This window comes from Columba livia, chromosome 12 (genome assembly GCF_036013475.1).
Source record: "Columba livia isolate bColLiv1 breed racing homer chromosome 12, bColLiv1.pat.W.v2, whole genome shotgun sequence".
NCBI lineage: Eukaryota > Metazoa > Chordata > Aves > Columbiformes > Columbidae > Columba > Columba livia.
The window spans coordinates 20885459-20909471 of NC_088613.1; the positions used below are offsets into that span (position 1 = coordinate 20885459).

The window sequence follows — 24013 nt, forward strand, 5'->3', positions numbered from 1 at the left end:
AGATCATAGTATTTGATGAAGATGAGGACATGGCTGCAGCCCATGTGCCACAAATCATGTAGGTGTTCAGGGCATTTTAAAAATTTTTCTCAATGGGAAAAATCATCCTGCGGTCCATGAGGGTGCAGGGAGGACACCTGAGGGTGGAAAGGAGGAGACCCGGGTAGAAACACTCCGCTCGCTCCCTTCAGCAGTCCCCAGAGCGGCGGGGAGAGGTGCCGCGGCTGAGGGCAGGTGGTGGTGGCAGCGTCAGCGTGGTGTGCGGTGCACCCTGCACAGCTGCTGTGCCAGCGCTGCCCGCGGTCCCGCTGCCTGGAGACTGCCTACTGTTTATATCACTTCCTGACACCCGCAGATGCCTGTGCCTGGGTGTCAGGGCAGGATGCTGGGGACCACAAACAACCAGGGAACACGGTGTACCCACCCCAGTGACCCCGCCCGTGGTCCCCACCCCGCCATCGAGCCCCGTCCCCCGGGCACACAGCCCTGCCCCGTGCGGCAGGCTGGGCTCTGGCTCTGGCAGGTCTCCATCCTGTCAGGACTGTGGGGGTGACAGGCAGTGGCAGTGCCCCTGGGAGGGGGAAACAGCTCCATGATCTGCCAGGGGGCCACAGACCCCAGTGGTACTGCAGGGCAGCACTGCTGGGTCCCATCCCAGCAGCGTGCGGAGGGCGCAGGTCTGGGCTGGTTCCCTGTGGTTGTATAACGGCGGCACAGTACAGGCCGAGACAGCAACAGCTTCTCCCCAAGGACTGCCTGTGCCGCTCCGGGAGGCTCTGCCTGTGTCCTGCAGCTGCCAGTGCCCCGGGCAGGCAGAGCTGGCGCAGGGCATGGCTGCAGGGTGCCCGCCATGGGCAGCCCTGCCAGCAGCTCTGCCGCAGCCTGGTCCTGACACACACGTGCTGGAAACAGCTCCTTTCTCCTCCTCCTGGTCTGAATCCCGACAGCCCTGCAACCCCATCCCCGGCTGGTGTCTACCTGCAGGAGCACTGGGGTCTCAGCCTGGCCTTGTCCTGGAGAAACCCCCTTCCCAGTGGACATGAAACTCTGCAGAGGGGAAACTGAGGCACAGCAGACAGACAGGTATGGCTGAGCTGCAGGAGAGGAGGCAGGCTGGACCAGGACCCCCAGCTCTGAGCATCTTCCCACCCCTCAGCATCCCCCCGTTCCCAGGTGCAGCCCGAAATGGCGGGGTAGCCCCTCTGCTCAACCCCATCCACCCAGCTGCTCGGGTTCCTGGGGGACGATTCCTGTGTGGCCCAGTCTTGTCACTGACTGATCCTCAGGCCACATCTCCCGTCCTCTGGATTGTCCTGTTGGGCAGTGTCCCACTGGGGAGGGGGTGCCAGCACCCATGTGACACTTGTGCACGTATCCTGAGGAGGCTGCTGGAGGCTGAACCCAAGCAGTGCTTGCTGCCCCTGTGCAGGCTCTGGCTGCACACAGACCTCCGCTGCACCGAGCCACTGCTTGCCCGGGCCTGGCAGCCGTGACTCACGCTGCTCTCCAGTGGAAACCTCCATTTCACAGCGTGCCTTTCCCTTCCCAAAGGGTCCCTGGGCATCCCAGTGGTCCTGAGCAGCCTGAGCCAGGCTGACTCCAGCCGGATGTGTGAGCTGATCTGGATCCATGGGGAACACTGGACTCTGAAGAGGTCGTGGAAAATCCCCGCCACTCGTTTATCTGCAAAGCTCCCCCAGGGCTGGGCTGGGCTGGGACACAGCGTTCGAGGAGCAGGGAGGGACGCTTGCATAAGGCCAACTGCTTTGGCTGCAACTGGGAAGGAGGCAGGAACATGCATATGGGGTGTCTCCCCCCACACACCTGACCCTGGGGTGGACCTCTAACCTCTTATGCTCGCCTCACTCTGTTCAGATTGCCCTCCCAAGCAGCTGCTTGCCCTACCATGCTGCATTGAGCATCAGCTACGCATGCACTCCCCCTCTCTGCAACAAGTCCCCCAACACTTTTTCACCACCATGCCCCTGATCTGAGCCAGGCTCCTGGATGGAGGGAGCCCTGGAAGCTCAGCCTGCACAGTGGGAGAAGAGGGACAGATCCTCATCCCACCCACCTTTCTTTCCCCCTCCCCTTTTCATCTCATCCCCATTTCTATCCTCATCCCCATCCTCATACCTCACCTCCACCCCATCCTCATCCTACTCACAACCCCACCTCATTCCATCCCATCCCCATTCCCATTCCCAACTCATCCCCATCTTCACCCTCAACTCTGCCCCATCCCCCTTCCCATTTCACCCCCTTCCACACCCCAGACATGACCTGCACCAAGGACAAGGAGGAAGAAGTGGGTGTGCATCCCCCCTCCTCCCAGTACCACATTTGTCCCCCTCTGTGCAGGCTGGGGTGTCAGGGTGCAGGGGTACCGAGGGGAGGGCGCTGGGGCCAGGCAGCATCCTGCCAGGCCAGGAAAGCACCACTCTGCGCAGCAGCAACTTCTCAGGGGTTTTTTTGGTGTTTTGTTTTGTTTTGGTTTGTTTTTTTTTTACAAATCAGCCCTTTCTGAGAAACCTCCTGCTGCGGCACATTAACCCTTGGGGCACCGCAGCACAGTGATGCAGCATTAACCAGACTGGTGCTGTCACCCAAGTCCCCACCATAGGTACTTGCTGAGCTTGACTTGTCCCTGAGAAGCGGGGGGAGCTCAGGTCAGTTCCCGCCGGGTCCCAGAGTAAAGCTCAGCCCTGTCTGCTTTGCCTCAGGGCCTGGCTCTGCTTCACCCCTTCTGCTGCCCATGGTTTGCCTCCTCTGTCAAGTTGCATCCTTGCTGGGTGCTGACAGAGAGGGTGGGGTGCCACCCTGCCCTGGCCCCCTCTCTGCACCAGGGGATTAATGCTCTTGAGCCCAGCGGCTGGCGGGGGCAGAGACAGAGTGTGCAGGGCCAGCAGGAAGGGAGGCGCCCTTATCTCATTTCGGGTGCTGCACAGTATGTACCGCTTCTTTCAGGGCCTGTGGCACAGAGCAAGGGGATGTTGTGTCCAGAAGCAACGGGCAGACTGGGAAGGGTGTTTCTGAGTCTTTTCCACAACAAGAGGGCCTGGGAAGGGTGTAAGGTGTCTTTGGGTGACGCAGGGTGTTGTTAGAAACTGCTTCAGCCCCCAGATGCAGCAGGAGCTGGGGAGCAGGCGCTGTGCACCCCGGGCGCGGGAGCGGGCAGCCCCTTTCCCTTGGTGGCTGCTCAGTGCAAGGGCTCAGCTGCTGTCCTGCTCCCAGGAGACCCCGGGGACACCAGCAGGGCTGGGCTCAGCCTTGCCGGCTCTGCGGTGGCATATGCCAGCAGCAGGGAGGGGTTTTGGCAGGGCTGCCCGGTGCCATTGGCTGGCAGCATGTCACACCACGCTGTGGGGACAGGAGGAGGCTCTGCCCACCCGTGGGAGGAAGGCTCATCTGAATAAGTGGTTTGAAGTGGATGGGTTTCTGCTGAGTGGCTGCAACTAGTGGGGTCTGCCTGGGTTCCATTGCCTATACCCTCTGCACGAAGTCATGCAGGGGCTGTGGAGCATCCCTGGACCATGGCAGGGTGGAAGGGGAGATGGCAGATGATGGGGAGAGGTGGCAAACAGGCCTCCAGTCTCCAAACGCTGTCACTGCATCTCTGGAATGCAGCCAGGGTGTGGGGTGCAGCACGTCCAGATGGGGTACAGTGCTCATCACTGCAGCCCAAACCTTCCACAACCAGAGCAGTGCAGAAGGACAGACAGTTTCCCAGGAGCTGGGAGACCAGTAGCATCCCTAACAACCACTACAGTGAAATGGCCAGCTCAAACCTAACTGGCATCCAATTGCCCTGGGGAACAGCGCTTCCTAGAGAAGCTGCACCACCTAAGAGACTGGCAACACTGGGGTACATTGCCTGGGTGTGCAAGGGGTGCATATATACATAGTATGGGGGTGCGTGGACCTGCTTGCACACGCATGCACCCAGCAAGGAAAGCAATCACACCCATGGTACTCACACACCCAAGGCACAGGTGTGCACACTGAGCCCTCGCACTGGAGTGTCTGCAGTGCTGCTTGCACAAGGCTGTGGTTGGGTCACAGCCCTGGGACAGACAGACAGGGAGGAGGGAGGCACCCCATAACGGTTTCAAGCCCCCATGGCCTGTGTTTTGCTGTTTACCCGGCGTTTCCAGGGAGCCAACCGTCTGCAGCTCCCCAGCTCTGCTGTGACTCACAGCCCGCTGGGGCTGAGTCGCCCTCACCATGGTAGAAACCCCAAGCAATGCAAAGCAGCTGCAGCCCCTACCAGCTACCCTGGGCCTGGGGCACTGCTGGACCCCTTCCCTGGGCCAGGGATTTCTCCAGCTGGCCAAGGAATCAGGTCCAGAGTACAAAACCCCAAATGATGATACTGCACCTTGCTTCAAACATCCTGCCAGCCTGAAGCTCTGCTCACACATCTCCAGCCTCTCCTGCTACCCAACAGCCTTTAACCCAAATGTCACAACCACCCAGCATCCCCAGAGAGGCTGGCTGTGCTCTAGGATGGGGCTGGGGCACCCTCAGCACCCATCCAGCACTGTTCAATCCAGCTGAGCCATCCTCTGGCTCTCAGACCATGTTTCAAGTCACTTAAAAAAAAATAATATATATATATAAATGATATCCGTGAGACACAACAGAACAAAAACACCAGAGGAAGAGCAGAGCTGGGCTGCTGGTACATACAGCCCTGCACAGCCTGGGAAAAGCCTCCTCCCTGCTTGCTCCCCCCAGCCTGCCCTGCACATAGCCCAGTCCCAGGCATGACACAGGGGACAAAGACCTCCAAGCTCAGGGCACTTTTTACTATCACACAGCCATCCCCCTGGGAAGGGGGTGACTTCTCACATCTCCAGAACCCCATCTTGGACTGATCCCCCCACCAAAGGTGGGGAGCTGCCAGGTTTTCTCCGCTGCAGAGCAGCACCAGCCCAGCCCCCTGTGGGTCTGCAGCGCAGGATCCTCACCAGTCCCATCCCAGCAAACCCCAGCATCTTTCCCAGTGACCCATGCAGCCACCCCACCAACACCTCCCCCTTCCCAGCCACAGATACACAGCTCTGGCCATGCATTTATACAAAAAGTAGAGTTTATTGCCATTTCTACCAAGATTTACACAACTGTGTCACCGCTTCTGACGTCAAAAGGGACGTCCCGTCAGTTCCCAGAGAGCTGGCGGGGCAGGTGGGGAGCCTGGGGGCACAGGCTGATCCCCCCAGCCCAGATGTCAGTCCAGATCCTCCCAATGCGGCCGCACAGCCCTTGTCACGGTGGATACCAGAAAGAGGTGAATCTGTCCCCTCCTTTGGGCTGCTCACAGCTCTGGCCACCCAGTTACAGCCGCTCACCGTTCCAGTCTTGCCTTGAATCCCCCAGCTGTACAAAGATGGTCTGGCTGGCCCAGAGCAGGGCACTCCACAGCCTCGCAGGTCCTGCTCATGCGTGTGTTTGTACAGATGTGGCTACAGACGCCCCAACTAATAAAACAAGCTTTTTTTCCTTGTAATCCCCACACTGGTGTGCGTACAGCCATGCACTACACTGCAACTGCCACCGCCTGTGCTGCTCAGTCAGGTCTGGGCTCCAGCATACTCCTGGCTGTCTGGCAGGACAAATCTGCGTCGCTCACTAAACAACGGTCTTCCTCCAACGTCAGGCTTTGCCAGAAAGGCCCCCTCCCCCCGCACAGTGCAGCAAAGGCACAGGACTCGGCGTGCGCTCCTTCCAACCGTGGATTCCCATTAAAGTGCCGAAGGCTGCCTGGCACTGCCAGGGTGTCGCAGACGCCCAGGCTTCAGCAGAGCCTGAGACAGGCAGGCCACAGATTTACCCCGGCACATGACGGCTGGTTGGATGGGAAGGGGTCAGCTGCCCGTGTCTTCCTTGCAGAAGAGCATCCTTGTGCACAAGAGGGCCACTGGCCCTGCTGACTTGCCGGGGTTGCCCAGGGGGCCACGGCTCAGTGCCGGGGTCTGGCAGTCCTTCGTGTGAGATGAAGGCGGAAACGATTTTGCAGGAGATTAAGTAGAAAGAGTTCTGTGGCTCTGCCCACCCCGAGGACAGAGCCACCTTACACCGCAGAGCCCCCGGAGTGCTGGGCCGGGGCAGCTGCCCCTGGGCTCTGCTCCTCCGGGCACAAAACCTCCGCAGGGAGCCGGGACTGGAACTTTTCCAGCTGCTCGGGGCTGGCAAGGGTCTTCAGGAGGCTGTTTTCACGCTCCAGCTGGGAGTTTTTCTCCAACAGTTCTTTGATTTGCTCTTTCAGGACCTCCACCTCCTCCCGCACTGCATACATCAGGTGATTTTTTACAAGATCCTGCAAAAGACCATCAAAGAGATTGGTCACTCGAAGGTTATGTCCTGGGGATTGCTCCCACCCTGTCCTGCAAAGCTCTGTCGCCAGCCACTCTCCAAGTACCACAAAGGCTGTTCCCAAAGGCTGCCTCCCTGTGCCCTTGGCACTCTGGCCAGGGTTCAGTGCTCACCCAGTGCAGTCCCTGCAGGCCAGCGCCCACCACATCCCTCAGCTCCCCCATCTCCCAGGAATGTCTCCAGAGGCACCCTCCAGCTATTCCCCCCAACCCCTTAGGGGTTTGGCAGGCTGCAGATCCCTATAACCATAGGACCTGGCTTGGTGACCCCCACACCCCCAGAGGGTCCTTCCCAGGTTCTCTCCTCAGTGGGGTCCCTGCGCACTGCGGTGCTGCCGGAGCCAATGAGCTCAGCCAGCTGCAGCAGGCAGACAAAGGAGCTGCTCTGCCCAGCAACAGGCTGGGGAGCAGGGACCCCCTGAATCGGGCAGAGCACCAGCTTGGAGAGTGGGGAACCCACAAGCAAGATAATCGGGTGGGGAAGAGGGGGAGGGGGGCAGCAGCACTGCGGCTCACCATTGCCTGCTCGATCTTGTTGTCAATGGCCACCACGCTGGCACCGGAGGCGCTGGAAGAGAGCAGAGAGGCAGAGCGTTAGCAGCGAGCCCCCGAGCACCGCCTGCCTCGGGGATCATCGGGACAACCCCCCACCCCAGGCAGCAATGCACCGGGGCTTCCCCCTTCCCGGGGGATCAACACACCGGTCCTCCCCACCCCGGAGCAACAATGCACCTGAAGCCCCCCTTTAGCGGGCTCTCACAGGGAACCGATGCACCAAGATGTCCCTTCAGCCGGGGCAACGCGCTTGCCCTCCCCGGGCCTCGGCGGAACACGGCGGGGCGGACCGCGGCCGGTACCGGGGCTGCCCCTACCTGTTGTCCAGCTTAACGGAGACCACGTCCCCTCCGAGCAGGGAGGAGAAAAAGGAGATGGAGAAGTTGTGGAGCTGGTAGACAGCAACCTCCATCGGGGACTGGTACAAGCCGGTGCTCATAGCTGCGAGGAGCGGTGCGAAGGACACACGAATCACAACGCACTGCGGCTGCCCGCCCCGCGCCACCCCAACTTATAGCCGCGGTGTCCGCCCCGTCGGGCGGTGCCAGCGGAGCCGGCCCGCCCCGCTCGCCGCCCCACAGCGCCTCCCCGGTACGGCCGCCCTGTGCCTGGGTGCTGCACCCTGCACGGGACCCCCGCCCCGCGGTACGGCACCTACACACCTCCCAGCTGAACCCCAGCACAGCACGGCCGCCTCCCTGTGCAGGACCTCGGTCCCCCAGCCCTGTGTCCTCACGGCTCTGCACCCTTAATCTGTACACCCGCTCCTGCACCTCTCGTCTTCTGCAACCAGAGTCATGGCACTCATCTGGCACCCACCCCTCCACCCTACACGACTCGCCAGCCTTTTCCTGTGCTCCTCACATGCAACCGGGACGGGGATTCAGCTGTGGGGGAACCTGCTTGGGAAACTGGGAAAGGGGGGAAACCCGCTTTGCATGTGGGGTGTGCATGCCTGCAGGCCCTCGGCACAGCCAGCCGCGGCTGCAAATGGGGGGAGCGGGGCACAGAATAAAAAGGGGCCGCCATGGCCGTGCATGGCAAAACCGGGAGGCGAAAGAGAAACAGGAGTGGAAAACAAACACGGAAGCGCAAAACAAGACCCGGAGTGCGCAACAAAACCGGACCGCACAACAAAAACGGGAGTGGAAAACAACTCCGCCGTGCAAAACAAACCCCGGCGAGCAAAACAAGCCCGAGGGCAACCGCCAGCCCCGCCCCGCCCTTGCATAACCCTCCGCCGCGCTGGGGGGGCCGCCGCCCCGCGGGCAGGGCCGGCACTGCAGCGGCCGCCGAGCGCCGTCCTGCGCCGGGGGGCCGGGGCCGCCGGGGAGTGCGCAGCGGGGCCTCGGGAACGCACACGCATGTGGAAGCAGCGGGGTCACACCAACTCTGCCGCTGCGCCGGCAAAGCGACTCGCACATAGAGGCGTGGGATGCAGGCGAGGCCCCCAAAACGCCCCCGGTAACAAGGGGGGGGCTGGGGCTGGCATTGCCCGCCGCGGGAGATGCGACACCTGCGCTTGGCCGCCCTCCCTGGGCTGCCCTGTCAGCGCCAGGGCTTCTTTCTGCCCTCTGGACCTGGAACTCCTGAGACTTCACTCAACACCCAGGCGTTTTCCCGGCTGCTGCCGCTGACCCTGGGGGGCTCATTCTTGGTAAGCCAGGCTGATGCTGAATGAGAACCTGCGGGAGAGCCTGTGTCACAGAGCAGCGTCCGAGAAAGCATTAGTGCTGGCAGAGGCATGTGCACACCCGAAATGCGGCGGCAGACCCCAAATCCCCCAATCTGGAGAGTGCTGAAGGTGCCCAGCCTCTGGCTGGTGGGTACTAGCATGGTGAGAGACCCAAGGAGCCCCAAGCAGCAGCTGTCCTTTCATCAGGGAAAGGGCTGAGGGTGGGCAGAGAGGTATTTTGCCATCAGAAAGGGAAACTGAGGCACAGTGCAGCGTGGCTGCTGCTTAGAGCAAGGCCCTGCCAGCTTGCTTCCCAGCAAATCACACCCCTGCCTCCTGTGGCAGGATGAGGACTGTGGTGCCCTGAGTGCTGAAGGACACGGGCACCCTGCATGGGACACTGTGCTGCCTGTGAATCACGGCTGGGCACATGAAGGTGCCCTGAGACATATGGATTTGATATGGGAGAAGGCATTTCTTCTCCTCCCCAATGGGGAGATTGTGGGTAGGAGAGGTGCTTCTCCCCAGGGGGGCATGTGTGGCACCTGCTCGTGCCTCCGTCTGCAGGGGGGATGATACACACACCTCTGTGCCAGCACCAGCCTGGCCCATGCAAAGCTGCTGGGCAGGGGCTGGGCAGGAGGGGTGGTGCTGCAGAGAGCAGGGAGGGGCTTGTACCCCCCCAGCCCCGGTGCTGGCATGTCCCCCCCACCCGCAGCCAGCCCTTACTCACCAGTCCTTCCTCCTGAAGAGGCTTGGGGAGTATGGCGGCTTGAAGGCCATGCCGGTGCCTGCAGCCCTGCTCCAGGCTCTGTGCTCCCAGCATCAGCCCAGCACCCTGGCAGCAATGCCGGCTCTGCCCACAGCCGCGTCTCCCCGGCCAGCCGGGCGGCAGGGACAGCCTGGGTGCTGGCCGCATCCTGGGGCTGCAGGCACGGGGTAAACACGCCAGCAGATGACCTCAGCTGGGCTCAATCAGCCCTTTCAGGGGCCAGCGTGCCACCCCGAGCCATGCGGGGCGCGGGCGGCTGCCCCCCTGCATCGGCTGATGAAAGGGACTCTGTGTGCAATTGTCCCCAGGGTGGCTGGCAGTGGGCAGGGTAGCAGCCCCTGGGACATGGGGCATGACTCTGTCCCCTTGGCTGAAACCAGCCCAGGCCACCCACACTGAGGGTCCCGTGACTCAGTTTCCCATCGCATGTCAGGGAAGGTACCTGTCTCGCTGTGGAGAGGTCAGGGGAGAAGGGGAGAGGCATCTTCTCCCCCACGGCTGGGTGCATCACCAGTTGTGCCACCATCTGTCTCCTGCAGCAGCAGGTGAGCAGACCCCAGCCTGACCCTAGCCCCAGCAGCCATGCCTCAGTTTCCCCAGCTCCCCATCTCCTGTGCTATGGCATCTCCACACCTGGCCCAGCCCCCTTGCCAAAGGAAAGCCCTAAATTACTAGTGCCAGGGACCAAGAGCCTCAGGACGAACAGACCGGGACCTGGCTTGTGCCTCTTGTCCCATGGCTCTGGGGTCCCAGGGCCCTGCCTGGCCCCTTCCCAACACAGTGCTCCAGTACCGAGGGCTGGGGAAGAGCCAGTGATTGTCACAGCTGCTGGAGTGAAGTGGGGAAGTGCAGCAGCATAGTGCTTTGGTAGGAAATCACTCCAGCTCTGCACCTCCAATATTTTTCCCATGGAGCTGGGACTATTGCAAAAATAAACAAAAGTAAGTCACTGCCTTCCCTGCTGACCCTCCTGGGGTCTTTCCCAGCCCCGACCACAGCCATCACTGCTTGGGGCGTGGGCTCCCCAGCTGTGAGGCTGGGAAGGATGCTGCCCTCCTCCATGAGACCCCAGGGGAGGGATGCTTTTTAGGGATGGAAATGGCAGAAGGCTCTGCTTTCTCTTTCCTTCCTGGAACTTACTGAGGAATCCCAAGGCAGCCTGCTCAGCTGGGGACAGGTCATGCTGCGCACAGGTGCTGCCTGCTCCCCGTGGCACAGCCTCAGCAGGGATCCAGCCCACCCACCTGCAGCTCCTCACCCGCACACCCACTTGGGGAACGTGACTTCTGCTGCAGACACCCCTGGACGTGTTGCTGGGTGCACACAAACACAGACACACCTTGCAACCCATACATTCATGTGCACACGTGGAAATCCTGCATGCACACGCACATGCACACCCTGCACACGCAGGCACACCTGCAAAGACAAGCCCATGGCCCTTGCATGCACACGTGCATTTACTAGCCCACATGGGCATGCACCCTGCACACAGGTGCACACCATGCTTGCACGTGCACACTCATGCATCCTGCATGCACATGCATGCACGCACATGCACTTGTGCATGGACACCCAGCAAACGTACCCCTCCTGCATGCATGCCAATGCATCCTGCACATGCACGGCTGATACCTCTACCTGCCCACGCATGCGTTGCCCTGACTCACAGCTGGCAGAGACACACACCTGTGCACACACATGTGGTGTCGGCAGTATGGGGCAGGGACAGCTCTGCTGTCCCCTTGTGCAGGGGTGAGCCACCCCCAGTCCACAGGGCTGCCCCACTGCAGCTCAACTGACATCTCAGAGGTGGAAGCAGCAGCTCGCAGCTCTCTGCTGGACCTCTGTCTCTCCCCAGGCATCTGCATGGGAGACCCTGCAGGCTGTCCAGATGCCTCCCACAGCAGCAGAGTCCTGCATGGGGCTCCAGCTGCACCTCAAGCAGCAGGGGGGTCCTTTCCCAGCCCCCGTAGCCCCAGCAGATGGCTTTGCTGGGCTGCTGGCCCCACTCCAGCAGAGATGCTGGGATCTGCTTCCTCTCCCACCACCCCACTCCTGCTCCTCTGGGGCCTGGCAGCAGCAGAGCAGGGTGGGCAATGTCCCTCCTTGCTCTTCCTAAAGAGCAGGGAGGCACAGACTCACTGCTACACTATGGCACCAGAAGCCATGGCGATGGGCACCTCGGAGCAGGCTGGGCGAGAGGGTCCGCAGTGTGAGCTCCATCCCTGCGGCAGCAGCTTGGTTCTTGCCTGGTGTGTGCAGCTATGGGAGGTTCATCAGGCACGGCACAGGCTCGTGCCTGAGGTTATTTTGGTAACAATAGCAGCAGCCGTGATACAGTGTAATTGTGACACTAATTGTTGAGATCTCTGGGGGAAATAAAAAAACCTGTGGCTGCTACTAAGCAGCTAGGAGAAGTGGTGACACCAGCTGGTGTCACCCCAGCAATGGCCCTGCAGGATACTGGTTGCAACCCCTCGACCAGCCCACACACAGCCTGCGCCCCAGCCCAGGAGATGCCAGCCCCGATCGCTGGGTGACGTTTAGTGACAAGCCCCTCCTCTGCAAGAGGGCGCTGAGGCATGAAGGCAGCTGGACAGCAGCCCCCACAGGGCTAAGCCTGGCTGGAGTGAGGGATGGCAGGGAGCAGGACGATGGGATCATCTCTCTTGCCCCCTGGCAGCCCATACCTGCACTGTGTTGTGGGTCAGGAGACGTGGCCCTGGCCCCAGGGCCCTCGGGATGAGGTGTGCTGTTGCACCGAGCCTTGTGCATTGAACCCACGCCAGGCGCTGCGGTGCCACAGGCCAAAGGATGCCCTTGCCCCATCAGCTGCTGGTGGGAGCAGGAGGAACCGCCAGTGCTGCAGGAGCAGTCCTGGCCCCTCAGTCTCTGCTCTCCCCCAGCTCCAGGCCATTTTCCCTGCTCCGTGGCAATGTTCCTGGCTTGCTCTCTCCCAAGGACTCAGTTCAATGGGAGGAAGGCCTTGCAGAGGGTCTGAGGCGTGGGAAATGTTTATTGCCTGGCCTCAGAGACACTGGAGAGCAATACGGGAAAGGCACAGAGCCAAAGCTGCCCAGGCTGCTCTGCAGAGCCAGATCTCCAGCTCAAAGGGTCAGAGCAGAGGGGGAGAGGAAAAGCCACTACTTGCAAACATAAGAAAATTCTGCCTTTCACAACTGAAATCTTGCAGATGTGGCTGTGCTGGCCAAGGCAATGGGGGACGCCAGCGCCAGGGCAAGCCGTGCCCTGCCGGAGCTGAAGGAGGGGTGGCCTGGGACGTCGGTGATGGCTGGGGCTTGTGGGAGCCCATGGTGGGAAGGGCTGGGTGTGGGACAGCTCTGTGGAGCTCCAAGTTTTGGCCCGCAGCCCTATCCTGGTGCTGGAGAGAGGTAATGCTGGGGGGCTGTCCCTGGGCAAGCAGGCAGCGGTGTCATCTGCTGTCCCACTCAGCAGTCCCATTCTCAGTGTCCCAAACTGTGCCTGTCTGCCCTGCAGCGCTGGCCTGGGGCTGCTGTGCCCGTCCTGAGCACTGTGAGGCCAGAGCTGCTGAGCACACCAGTTGGCCAGCCCTATTTTCTTTATCCTGAAGATGTCCTAGCTGAGCTGTTTACTGCAGACTTGGCACTACCCTCGGCTCAACTGGTGCCTTCCAGGGGCTGCATGGGACTTGTGGCAGCCCCATGCAGCCAGGAGCCCTGTGACATGGGGACCTGGTTCGTGCTCACCAGAGCCTCATAAATCCCTCAACCCATGGCACGTGCTGCTTTAGAGCAGAGAGCAACACCTAAACCCTCCTGGGTACATCTGTAAGGCAAGCCCCTGCCTGCAGAGTTACTGCTGCTGGCCTTGCTAGACACAGTCCCAGTCCCAGGGCTAGGGAACACCAGAGCAATGGGTAGAGCTGAACAGGGCAGTCATGGCCTTTGCAATGCTGGGGAAGACCAGGGAGGGTTTGTAATCACAGAAGGCTGACAGGAAACCTGTTGTCCTCTCCCTTCACCACTGACAGAGGCAGAGCAAGCGCCCGTGGGCAGGGGCCACAGCGAACTCCCCCACCGGGCAGCGGGGCATGGGCAGGGATTGTGGTGTGCGGACTTCTGCAACCTGTTGTGCTGGAGGCGGTGTGGGGCAGGAGGAGGGAGGCCTGGCAGGCTCCCATGTCCAGCTGTTGGGCTGCCTGCTTCCTCTGATAAAGGTACTTGGCTGTACTCCCAGTTCTGTGTTTTCTGGCGTGCGAGTGCACACCCCGAAGTCAGCCTGCTGAGAGCTGCAGTTTTTCTTTCTCTAACTTTGTCACCAGCCCCACTTCTTCCTCCTGTGCCCCCCACCCAGCACAGCCCGGTAGCAGCTGCCCTCAGTAGCAGCGTGAAGAACGGAGGTCAGAGATGACCCCAGCAGAGACCCCCTTGCGATGCTGCACACTGGAAGCCCCTGAAGCCGTGGCTTCCCCAGGCACGCTGGGGTAGGGGGGGAAGATGAAAAGGGCTGATCTCCTTATTAGCAGCCCTGGACAGTGCCGCCCAACCTCATGCATTGCTACTGTTTGCTGACACCAGCCCCACAGTGCTGCCTGCACAGCTCAGGCGACCCCAGCGAGCACAAACCTTGTCACCCTGTGGCTCACACCTGGCCCCTGCAGGGCCCCACAACTGGAGCATGCTGAGGGGAGGGTGCCAGGTATGGCACAGCCCAGCGGAACCCCGTGGTGTTCCCACCAGCGTCGTGCAGCGCGAGCAGGAGCACATCCAGCCCTTGGCCACACTCCCCGTCTCCCGTGGGTCAGGGATGCCCAGCCCCAGGGAGAGTGAGCAGACTGAACCCTCAGATGGGTTTTCATCCACAAATCTGTCCGCAGAGCAAGCGTTTCACACCCATGGGCACTGTGGGGTGGAGTCCCGTAACTGAACTCCATGTTGTCACCTCCCCTGGTGAGCTGTGCTCTGCCCCACAGGTCTCCTGCCAGCCCAGGCTGTCAACTTCAGGCCTGTCTTCACTTTGTAGCCCGCTGCATCATCTTGGATCATCCCCAGATCTTAGTAGCCCTTGTCTGGTCCAGTTTCAGGGAACCGGGGACAGGGCAGAGGTGGCTCTAATACCAAAGGGACTGTCTGCAGCACCAGGGCCACATGGTGCCCTCGGACCACAGAGTATGCAGCAGGCAGGGGCTGCGGGCCCGGGCTCTGCCCTCCCCGAGCCCCTCGCTGGTGCAGACCTGGCTTTTCCGGAGCTCTCCAGCCCGAGAGAGGCACCCCAAGGCAGGGATCTGCCGAAGGTGATCCCAGGCCACGCTGCAGGCAGGAGCGGGCGCTCTGGAGCCACACTTGGCGCTGGCAGCTGCTGCCCTGCGGCATGTGGGAGTGCCCAGCTCGCTAATTGAAAGGCAGCTTGTTATGTAATGAAAGGGCAGAGGCTGGGAAGCTGCGAGAGCAGCGCGTCGGCACCCCATGCCACTAAAAGCTGCTGTTCCAGCCCAGACTAACCCACCTTCAAGGAAAACCTTGAATCCTTCACCTTCCCCTTTCAAAGGTGCTCAGGCTTTGTAGTCTCTTGCCTGGCCCGATGGGGATTCTTGGGGGGGAGACCCAGGAGCCCCTCAATGCCCCTTCCCCAGGGCTGGCAGGCTGGACCCAGCCAGGGAGTGCAAAGCCAGACACAGTGCGGGGGGCCCGGAGCGGGAGAGGGGCCGAGCTCCCCTGGCGCCCGAGCCAGCGCCCCGCAGGAGGTCAGGCAAGGACGCTCGCCGGGGCTGCGCAGTTTCAGCAGAGCTGGTTATTAATACCCTGCCTGGCCTTTGCGAAGAATCCCGGGCATTTCAGACTAGGTATGCTCAGTTAAAACCCATCCCTCGCTGACATTTCGGAACAATAACAACAAGAAAGACAATAAGCTGCCGGTGGGCTGCGTACCTGCGACACTGCCGTGGCTTTCCACGTGCGTGGCCTCAGCTGCCAGCTGGCTCATGCCAACCACTGGGGATGACCTGAGACTGTCCCCTGCCTCCAAAGTCCCTGAAGCACCACAGGGGGATCACTGGGGTGGTTTCACTCAAGGCCATAGGGATGTCTTTGCCCTGCCCTGTGGCATCAGCCACCCGGCTGCCCACCCAGATAGTGCTTGTCATCCCCAGGGATGGCAAGGACTGGATCACACCCTGACCCCACAGCCAGGGGTCCAGCAGGCCAGGGAGCAGCCTGGGGCTTCTCCTCCGCCACCAGAGTCATTCTGCAGCAAAAGCCCCTCAAATATACATATACATCTACATATCTATCCATCTATGTCTCTAAGCACACAGACAGAGGACGGCGAACACCTGTCCTGAAGTCAGCAAGGTGCCTCACCTGGATAAATATAACTTGGAGCTCATTGGCAAAGCGTGGTTTTGGGACAGGTTGCAGCTTTTAATGCCTCTCCAGCCCTCACCCCCACTGCCACACTCCTCAGGGTATCCTCTGCCCTTTGCAAATGAGGTTTCAGTCACTTCCAAAGGGCAGGATCACCTGGTCCCTCTCTCCCCTTGGCAGCCACCTTACGACACACATACATACGCTGCAGTCACATCCCCCGTGTGCACAGGCAGCCGCCTGGCTCTGACAACACGTGTCCTGAACCCGTCCACCACATGCAGGCCATGGCGTTCCCCCAAAGTACAGGGTTGGCTTTAACCCTCTCTGTGCTGGGAGGTGGCCAGGGAAGTGGCGTTGGGTCACAGCACAGAAGAGCACACCATGGGCATCGTGTGCCCACAAAGGCATTGCCCGCAGCACACACATCCGTACCTTGTGCCCGGTGTGAGCTCAGGTGCCAGCTGGGCTGTAAAAGGCTTCCCCTGAGTGCCAGCCCCAGCCCCAACTCACAGAGGAGCTCAGCAGTACTGACCTCAGCACCATCCAGGATCAGGCCACATGTCCCCAGGGAAGTGAGGAGCATGGTGCTGGAAGGGGGAACATGATGTTGGGACCAGGGCAGACCCCTGGAGCCTGCTCTGGTTCCAACCTCTTCCACACCTAAAGTTCAAAGCTTGAAATAAATCCTGGCCAGCATTTGCCCCATGGGACCGTGCTGCCCAGCCCTGCCTGCCCTTGGGCCACCTACACCTGCCTGCTCGGAGCTGGGCACATGTCCTGGCAGACAGGCAGAGCCTGAGCGCCCACAGGAAGCTGAGGTGACGGATCTCTGTGCAGCTGGCATTGGCATCACTAGACTTCAGCTCAGCTGTGCCAGGCCCCCTTGGCCATAGCCATGTGGCCAGGGGCAAAGAGCTTCATCCTGAGGGGCAGGAGGTGCTGAGCAGGGCTCTCCTGCACTCCGGGGCATGCTGGGGAATCTACTTGCTGGAGGGAGCTGGGTCTCACAGAAACGGGCAGGGACAGGCACGGTGCGGCGTGTGCCGCCACCAGCCTCGCCGATCTGTGCCGAGAGCGGTGTGCTGCGGCTGACCTGGTGCTGCTGGGCTTCACTGGCCGGGAGCCCCTGCAAGCCTGGCCTGCAAGAACATCCCCCTAAAGCCTGCTGGGTCACAGGACAGGGGTCCGAGGGTGGCAGGATGCCCGCTATGGAAACCAACGCGGGCACAGCAGCCTGGCTGCCTGGCATGTTCCAGGCAGTGGGAGGATTTGGGCATGCCAAGGTCAGCTACTCCCCAGAGCCAAGGCTCTTGCTGCTAAAGCGAAACCTCCCCATCTCACCAGTCTGCAGGGCTCAGCAAACCATGCTACAAGACACGGGTCAGGCCAAATGCAGCTCTGTCTCACGAGAGCATAGCAAATATCTGGCACACTGGTCCTGACTGGGCAGGGTGGCCGGCAGAGCCCCCTCCCCAGGCAGACCTGCCCCGCAGGGCTGGGGAAGGCAGAGCTGCCAGCGGGACAGCCCCCAGTCTCACACCCACACCTCTCTCATGCTCACACACGCTCCCACGTGGCCCCTGTCCCTGTCAATGCCTCCTTGTTGCTCCAGCCCACTTGGCCAGCAGGAATGCACTCCCCGGCCCCGTCACCCTGAGATGCCCTTCATGCCCTGGCTCCATCTCCTCCTCCTGCTTCACTACTGCAAAGTCACACTGTGACAGATGGGAACAAATGGTGCCATGCCACAAATGCCACCCTGGCACGGCTGCTTGGGCAGCTCTTGGTCATCAGCCTGACCTTAAGGTGGTGACCTTATGGCTGCCTTCTCCCACCCCCATTCATCCCTCCCCCAGCTTCTCAGAGCAGCACAGCACTCCCTTGCCTCCCTGCAGCTCCCTTGGCTTGCCCAAGACTTGGGGGAAGGTGGTCTCCAGCCTCTTCCACAGCTGAGACCAAAGAGCGGGCCATTGCCCACTCTATTCGCTGGAGCAGCAGGTCCCATGGTGCCCAGAGGGGGTCCAGCTGGGCAGAGGTGTTCCCTTGCTGCCTGGAAGAGCAGGACAGGGCACAGGCTGGCCAAGCATCCAGAACTGATCTGGGAAGGGCTGGGCAAGGAGAGCTGGCACGGGCTGGTTGATGTGGGCGAGCGGGTTGGCATGTATCTCTTCTCCCCACCCCAGAGCCAAGCAGGGCCCTGCTTGTGAATCACAAGCCAGTAAGCACTGGGAGGGTGCTGCTCTCCCCCCGCAGTGCTGACCCCCCGCCCACACCACCGGCTCCCCTCAGCCCTCCCAGCCCTGAGGAAGGTGCAACAGAGGCACAGGGCTGCTCTCCCCAGCCCACGCTCCGTTAAGCTCATGCTTAGGTCTTGGATGAGCAATCTTGGGGTAACATCGGCATTGTGGCAGGATGGCAGAGACCTTTCTGTCCCCAGCAGCAGCATCCACAGGGAGGAGATGTGTCACCCAAGCAGCATGGTGGTAGCTGGCCTCCCTATACCTCGAGTTTCTGTGCACACTGGGCCCTTTGGCATTGTCCCTGTCTCCTTGGAGAGCAGTTCATGACAGCACATGTAAGCTCACAGAAGGGAGAAGCCTTTTTTGAACAGGATCCATGCACGCCTCAAGCAGGAGGATTTCCGGCAAGAGCATCAGCACTTGGTACAGAGCACCCCTACCTTGTGCATCCCTCACAGCATCCCTGCAGCGAGTGAAGAGCATGGGGAGCTTAGCAGGGACACCCAGCCAAGGGGAAACCCCAAACACAGGCTGGAAATGCTGAATGTAGGTTGTCCAAGACTCTCAGCACTGATCTGATCCTGACTTGTGGAGCCCAGAGCTTAATACACCATGGGCTGAGCTGTCACCAGCAGTCCCAGAGCCAGACCTGGACTCCAGATGTAGCTGCTTGGTCCTTCTGTGCTGTGCTGGATTTCGGCCATGCACAAGTGTGTGCATCCACACGACTTTCCCTTCCTCCCGTGCCAGCACATCAGCTAAGAGGCACAAACCTGCTCGGGCTCCCCAGTGCCAGTAGCAAGGGTGCCCTTATCAGGCCTGTTATCGGGGTGTTCCTCTGGCACCCACAATCTGCTGCTGTGTATGCTATCACCTTTTGGGTATCTTGGCTCAGTCCCCAGGAGGAGAAAGTTCAGAGTGGAGCAAAACAACAGCAGATACAGGTGTAGACACACCTGCCTCCAGTGCCTGGGGCCATGCCCACAGCTCCCCCATGTTGTGCCACCCAGGGGCGAAGTGGGATCACCCAAGCAGTCTCCATACCAGGCTGGCAGCAGGGTGCCTGGGAGCAGGTGTGATGGTGGGACGCCACGCACCATGCTGTGGCACAGCCTGTTGTAAACAGGAGAGCCCGCAGCCCCAGCCACAACACACACAAGGGCATGAAAGACAGGCTTGGGCACTGCAGGGCATAGATGGGGAGAAACCCCAGTCCCCTGGCACTTACCCTTGCTCCCTGCCTCAGCAGAGCAGACTGATGCTCCCCAGGAGCACCGTGGGTCCTGCCCCAGCAGGGACGTGTTTGAAAGCAGTGAGGTATGCCCACATCACCTCTCACCCACGGGCACTGTCATCGCCTTCCTTGGGCAAGCAGCCCAGATGCTTGGCTCCCATACCCAGCCCCAGCAGCTCGCACTGGGGACAGTGTCTCGCCTCCCCTCTCTGCCCATGGTGCCAAGTGGCTGTAGCCTCCCGGAGTGAAGGGAAATCTCTCGCTCCCATTTCCCTCCTGGCTGGGTGGGTTCACTGCTCACTGTGCGTCTGGGAGCCCAGGCCGGGTGCTGGGTGCCTTGGCAGGCGTCCCGGCTCCTCCTTTCCCACCTGAGCGGCAGCTCAGCATTATGTAAGCGCAGAAAGAGTGTCTCCGCTGAGGACGGCTCCGAAGGAGCAGCCCGCTTAGTGTGAGACGCTGGCTGGGGCGAGGAGGCATGCACGCATGGTGGCTGGCATGCATGGGGCAGCCACGTGTGAGCCCACCCACATCCCTGCGCTGGGTGCAGGGCACTAAGGGTGTCTTGCACACCCATGCACGGCCCAGGAGCACGCCTACAGGTGCCTGTGCATGCAGAAAGGGGAGGGGGCGGTGAGGTGTCTGCAAAAGTGTGGGTGCTGCCACGCGCCCCACCTGCACGCTACCCCACCCACAGCTGAGGAATGAGCCCCAGAGCTGCTGCCTGCATTGCCAGTCACGCAGATGCCCTCCATATGCACCGATGGGCCACATGTCCCCTCGGCCCTGGGAGGGGGAATGCGTCCCATCTGCTGAAGCCACAGGCAGCACTGGGGGCTACCACCCTGCAGCATCCCCTGGTTCAGTTAAGCTTTGTCAAAGCCAAGCTGGAGAGCCCTGAGCCTGCCAGCTCACAGCACAGGCTGCTCCCTGTTGTCTCCAGCCCTCCAGGGTGCTGTGCACCAGGTCCAGCCTCATCGCAGAGCTGGAGGTGCCAGTGCAGGACCTGAGACAGCTCTGTCCCCTCCCTGCCCCTGGGGTCCCCCTCATCAGGACTGGGGACCCTGGAGGGTGGCAGCCTCACGGACCCCTCGTTCAGCCTCCTCTGCTTGCAATTCCGGAGCAGGGGAGCAGGGCGGCTCCCCACACTCCAGCCCTCCCCAGCCTCGGACGGGTATAGCCCAGCCCTCTGGCAAGTGAATGGGACCAGCTATGAGCACATCCCACTGCTTGGGTGCAGGCAACCCCATCCAGAGCAGCCTGCTCTGAGCCGAGAGGGAGCAGCTGGGCAAGGGCAGAGTCACTTTCCAGGGATGGGAAATACCACCCAGGCCAAATTTGTCTCCACTGAATTTACTCCAGGCAGAGACAGGGAAGCTGCTGAAAGAGCAAGACCCAGCAGCAGGACTCTCAGGCTCCCTACCCAGTTTCTCACTAACTCTGAAGGTGGCTTCTGAGGCAGCACAGCTGCTTCCCAAGTAACAAGCTGCCCCTCTCCATGCAGGACTAACATGATGATGCCTGTTTGACGCTGGACACTGTCCATGCCCCTGCAGGCAGTGTCTGTGTGGGTAAGATGTAGCCAGGGAGATGAACACAGAGTCCAGGGGCCAAGACACACAAGTGGAGGCTGTTGTCACTGCCAGGACAGACACAGGGCACCAACAGAGGGGCACCGCCAGCCACCACAGGTCCGATCCACCTGGACCTGCTCCCACAGACTGGGTTGGCACCACCCATGGCGAGTGGATTCGGGTCCCTGCCACACGCAGCCACTCATGCTCCTCCCCACCTAGAATCCCCCAACACTGCCACCGTACACAGCCTCTGGGTCACACAGGTCCCCCTCCCCCTGCCAGCCTGGGGGGCTGCAGGCCACACATCTCACCCCCCATCCTGCCAGCTCCCGAGCACACAGCCAGCCTGGCTCCACCTCCAGGGGCATCCAGCACACGGGCAGCCCCTTGGCATCCGTTGGTGACACCCACCTGTGGAAGAGCAGGAGGATGGAGAGGAGGGTCTGGTCGATGTTCCTGTTGCAGATGCCCTCGTTGAAGAGGTAGCAGGGGTCCCGCACGACGGGCTCCAGCGAGTCCTGGCGCATGATGGAGCTCAGCTTGTCGGTGTTGAGGTTCTTGCGGACCAGCTGCTCCTGCAGCTGCCGGAAGCTGCTGACGGTGGGGCTGCCCAGGTTGTTGTTCTCTCCCCCGGCCCCCTCCTCCAGCCCGCTCCGGTTGGCCAAGTCCAGGCAGCAGCTGCAGCAGTCCAGCCCCACGGGCGACCGGCACTCCTCCACGGGCGACGAGGACATCCCGGGATCCCCCCCGCGCGCGGCCACGGCGGCGCAACCGGGGCCACTCCCGGGCCGCGGAGGGCGAGCGGCGGCAGGACGCGCCCGGTGCCGAGCGCCGCGCCCGCCCGCCCCCCCGGCTGCGCGCCCGCCCCGCCCGCCCCGGCTCCGCCGCCCGCCCCGGCTCCGCCGCGCTGATTGGTAACGGCGGCTCCGGGCGCACGGGCCGCCCGCCGCCGCACCCCGCCCCGCCGCCGCCGGCCCCCGGCGGGCACCCGCCCCCTCGCCCGTCCTGCCCCCGGCAGCCCGGCACAGCCCACGCGTGGGTCCCCGCGGTGCTTCCTGCCCCCTCCCTGCCCTCGGCAGCCCTGGGCCAGCCACGGGCCCTCTGCGGGGTGCGCGCCCCCCCGACCTGGCGACAAGGGGTGGCCCGGGAGAGGGTGGCAAGGGGGTAGCAAGCGGCCACGGTGCCCCCTCCCCTGACCGGGACCCCCGCTCCACTCTGTGCCTCCTGGGGAGGGAGCAGAGGGGCTCAGGGAGGCTGGAGGGTGGCCGCAGCATCAGCCCCTGAGGCTTCGGCATGGGCACGCAAAAGCCCACGTGGCTCCGGAGCAGAGGCAGAAAAGAGGGAAAAGGGGAAGAAAAGAGCCCAGGATGGCAGAAAATTCCAGAGTGACGCAGCGTCACCGCTGTGACTGGGAGCCGCTTAACTCAGAGATGAAAAAAGGCACAGGTGGAACATGTGCGTAAAAAGCCAGGGTGGCCAAGGATGTGCGGAGAAGTTTTGATTTGCTTGCAGGGTGCTGGGGGCTCTGGAGTATGCAAGGGGAAATGGAAATTTCTGCAGGGGGGAAAAAAGTGACTTTGTCGGCACTCCTGCACCCCCGTGGGAGCATCTCTCCTATCAGTGAGCTGCACTGATCTCTGTGGGCTGGCAAAGAGCAGTTGGGACACACTGTGCTGTCCTGATGGTGCTGGGACACAGGGCAAAACTGTCAGAGATGTGGGGCTGTGACACCGGGGATGAGGAATGGCAGGCCACTGAGGTCCCAGCTTAGGAGGACACACAGGAACAAAATAAGAGAGAGTGGATGATGTGTGTGGTGGAAGTGGGGCTGAGCTGCCATCATTGTCAATCAGTGAATCCTCCAAGCCAGCTGGGAGAACCCTCACCCTTTCAGGGAGGAAAACATCTGGACAAAGCAGCTGGGAGCTGCTGAGAAGGGTTGGCCAAGGATCTGAAGGCAGATGAGCTGCCCGAGGGAAGGAGCGTACAGGCTTTTAAAAGCCCACCATGGGTAGGAGGGGAACTGGAGGCAGCGGGAGGAAGTCTGTATGGAAGAATTGCGAATGGATTGATAAAAGGAGCGGCAGAAAGCAGCAATCGGAGGACAGCAGCGGATCTGAAGTCCACAGAATTGATAAGAGATAAACCAGGTCAAAATCCAGCAGGGCAAAACCACAAAAAGCACCAGGACAGTAGGGATCCTGGCAGCAGAGCAGCGCTCGCATGAAACGTTAATAAGGCAGCTAATACTGCTGAAGAAAAGGCTGAAGTCCCCAATAAACATTTCTGTTCCCTATTTGGCAAGAAAGAGGAAGATGCATTCACATCACATGAGAATGAAGTACTTTCCAGTCCATTAGTAAACCAGGAAGGCACAAGACACTGTCTGCCTCAGATAAACAGCTCTAAAAGTGGCCAAGGAGAACTCTGGGCAGCACTTTTCATTTCATGCCAATCCATCAGTCCCGGAGATGGGTCTGGATTTTGCCCCGCCAGTGAAGGTGGCACTAGCAGGGGGCCCAGGGGTGGGTGGGGGTGACCAGCAGCCCTGCAAATCAAGCGAATTCCTGAAGGACAGATAACCCACAACCTGCCACAGAGTTATTCCCTCTCTCCATGGCACTGGTGGATGCTGAGGACTCCTTTGAGGTGCTTCCTCACTCCTTCCAGTGGTCGCCGAGGGGCTGAGCCCCACGGGAGGGAGGGGGATCCGGGTCTTGCCGATCTGCCCTGCACCGGGTGTGCGCGCAGCACCAGCACAGCCTGACAACCGGGCTGGCGGGGTGTCCCTGGGTGACCCCACTGCTGCCAAGGCCCACGGAAGCAAGAGGGCGCTGAGGTTTCTTCCCTTCCATCCCCCGTAAGCTGGGGACGGGGGTCGGCCCAGTGCCCCCCAGCCGCGGGGCCGCGGCCCGGGCAGAGCTGTGCCCTCCAGCGGGTCTCGGGGCGGGGTGTGGGGTGGGCACCCAGCGGGAGTCACGGGAGGCTGCTGCCATCCCGTGGGCACAGCGGGTAGGACACGCCGCCCTGCCTGGCACCCCCGCCAGCCCCTCCGGCTCTGCCCCTCCGCCGGGACCGAGGCCGTGTGTCCTGCCTGTCCCGGGGGGGCCCTGCCCGGCTCCGCACGGAGCTCCCGGCGCTGGCCCGCGGCCGCGGCTTTTTCCCGTGGCTGCCGCCCAGACAGCGTGTCCTGCAGAGTTTCGGGGCTGCTGCTATTTTCAGCAGGTCACATCACCGTC

The 24013-nt window shown here is 61.5% G+C and overlaps 1 protein-coding gene across 2 annotated transcripts; it reads right to left on the reverse strand.

The window, feature by feature from the left end:
- Positions 1-5074: 5074 nt before the first annotated feature.
- TSC22D3 (TSC22 domain family member 3) lies at positions 5075-21635 on the reverse strand. Of its 2 annotated transcripts, none has more exons than XM_013367574.3 (3): positions 21186-21635; positions 6891-6942; positions 5075-6319 (listed from the first exon to the last, which is right to left on the reverse strand). In XM_013367574.3, exons 1-3 carry the CDS (start codon positions 21506-21508, stop codon positions 6074-6076), a joined length of 621 nt encoding a protein of 206 aa, XP_013223028.2. In that variant the 5' UTR covers positions 21509-21635; the 3' UTR covers positions 5075-6073. The 2 variants fall into 2 exon arrangements, with proteins under 2 accessions (XP_013223028.2, XP_013223027.1); XM_013367573.3 differs by lacking the exon at positions 21186-21635 and adding an exon at positions 7247-8133.
- Positions 21636-24013: the final 2378 nt, after the last annotated feature.

What these genes read in the sequence shown, in the direction of transcription:
- TSC22D3 (XM_013367574.3), bottom strand. Translation starts at nt 21,508, where the DNA reads ATGTCCTCGTCGCCCGTGGAGGAGTGCCGGTCGCCCGTGGGGCTGGAC. An exon ending in ATCCTCCTGCTCTTCCACAG is followed by an intron (nt 6,943 to 21,185) that starts GTGGGTGTCACC and finishes GCTCTCTTCCAG; the next exon opens with CGCCTCCGGTGCCAGCGTGG. An exon ending in ACAAGATCGAGCAGGCAATG is followed by an intron (nt 6,320 to 6,890) that starts GTGAGCCGCAGT and finishes GGTCTTTTGCAG; the next exon opens with GATCTTGTAAAAAATCACCT.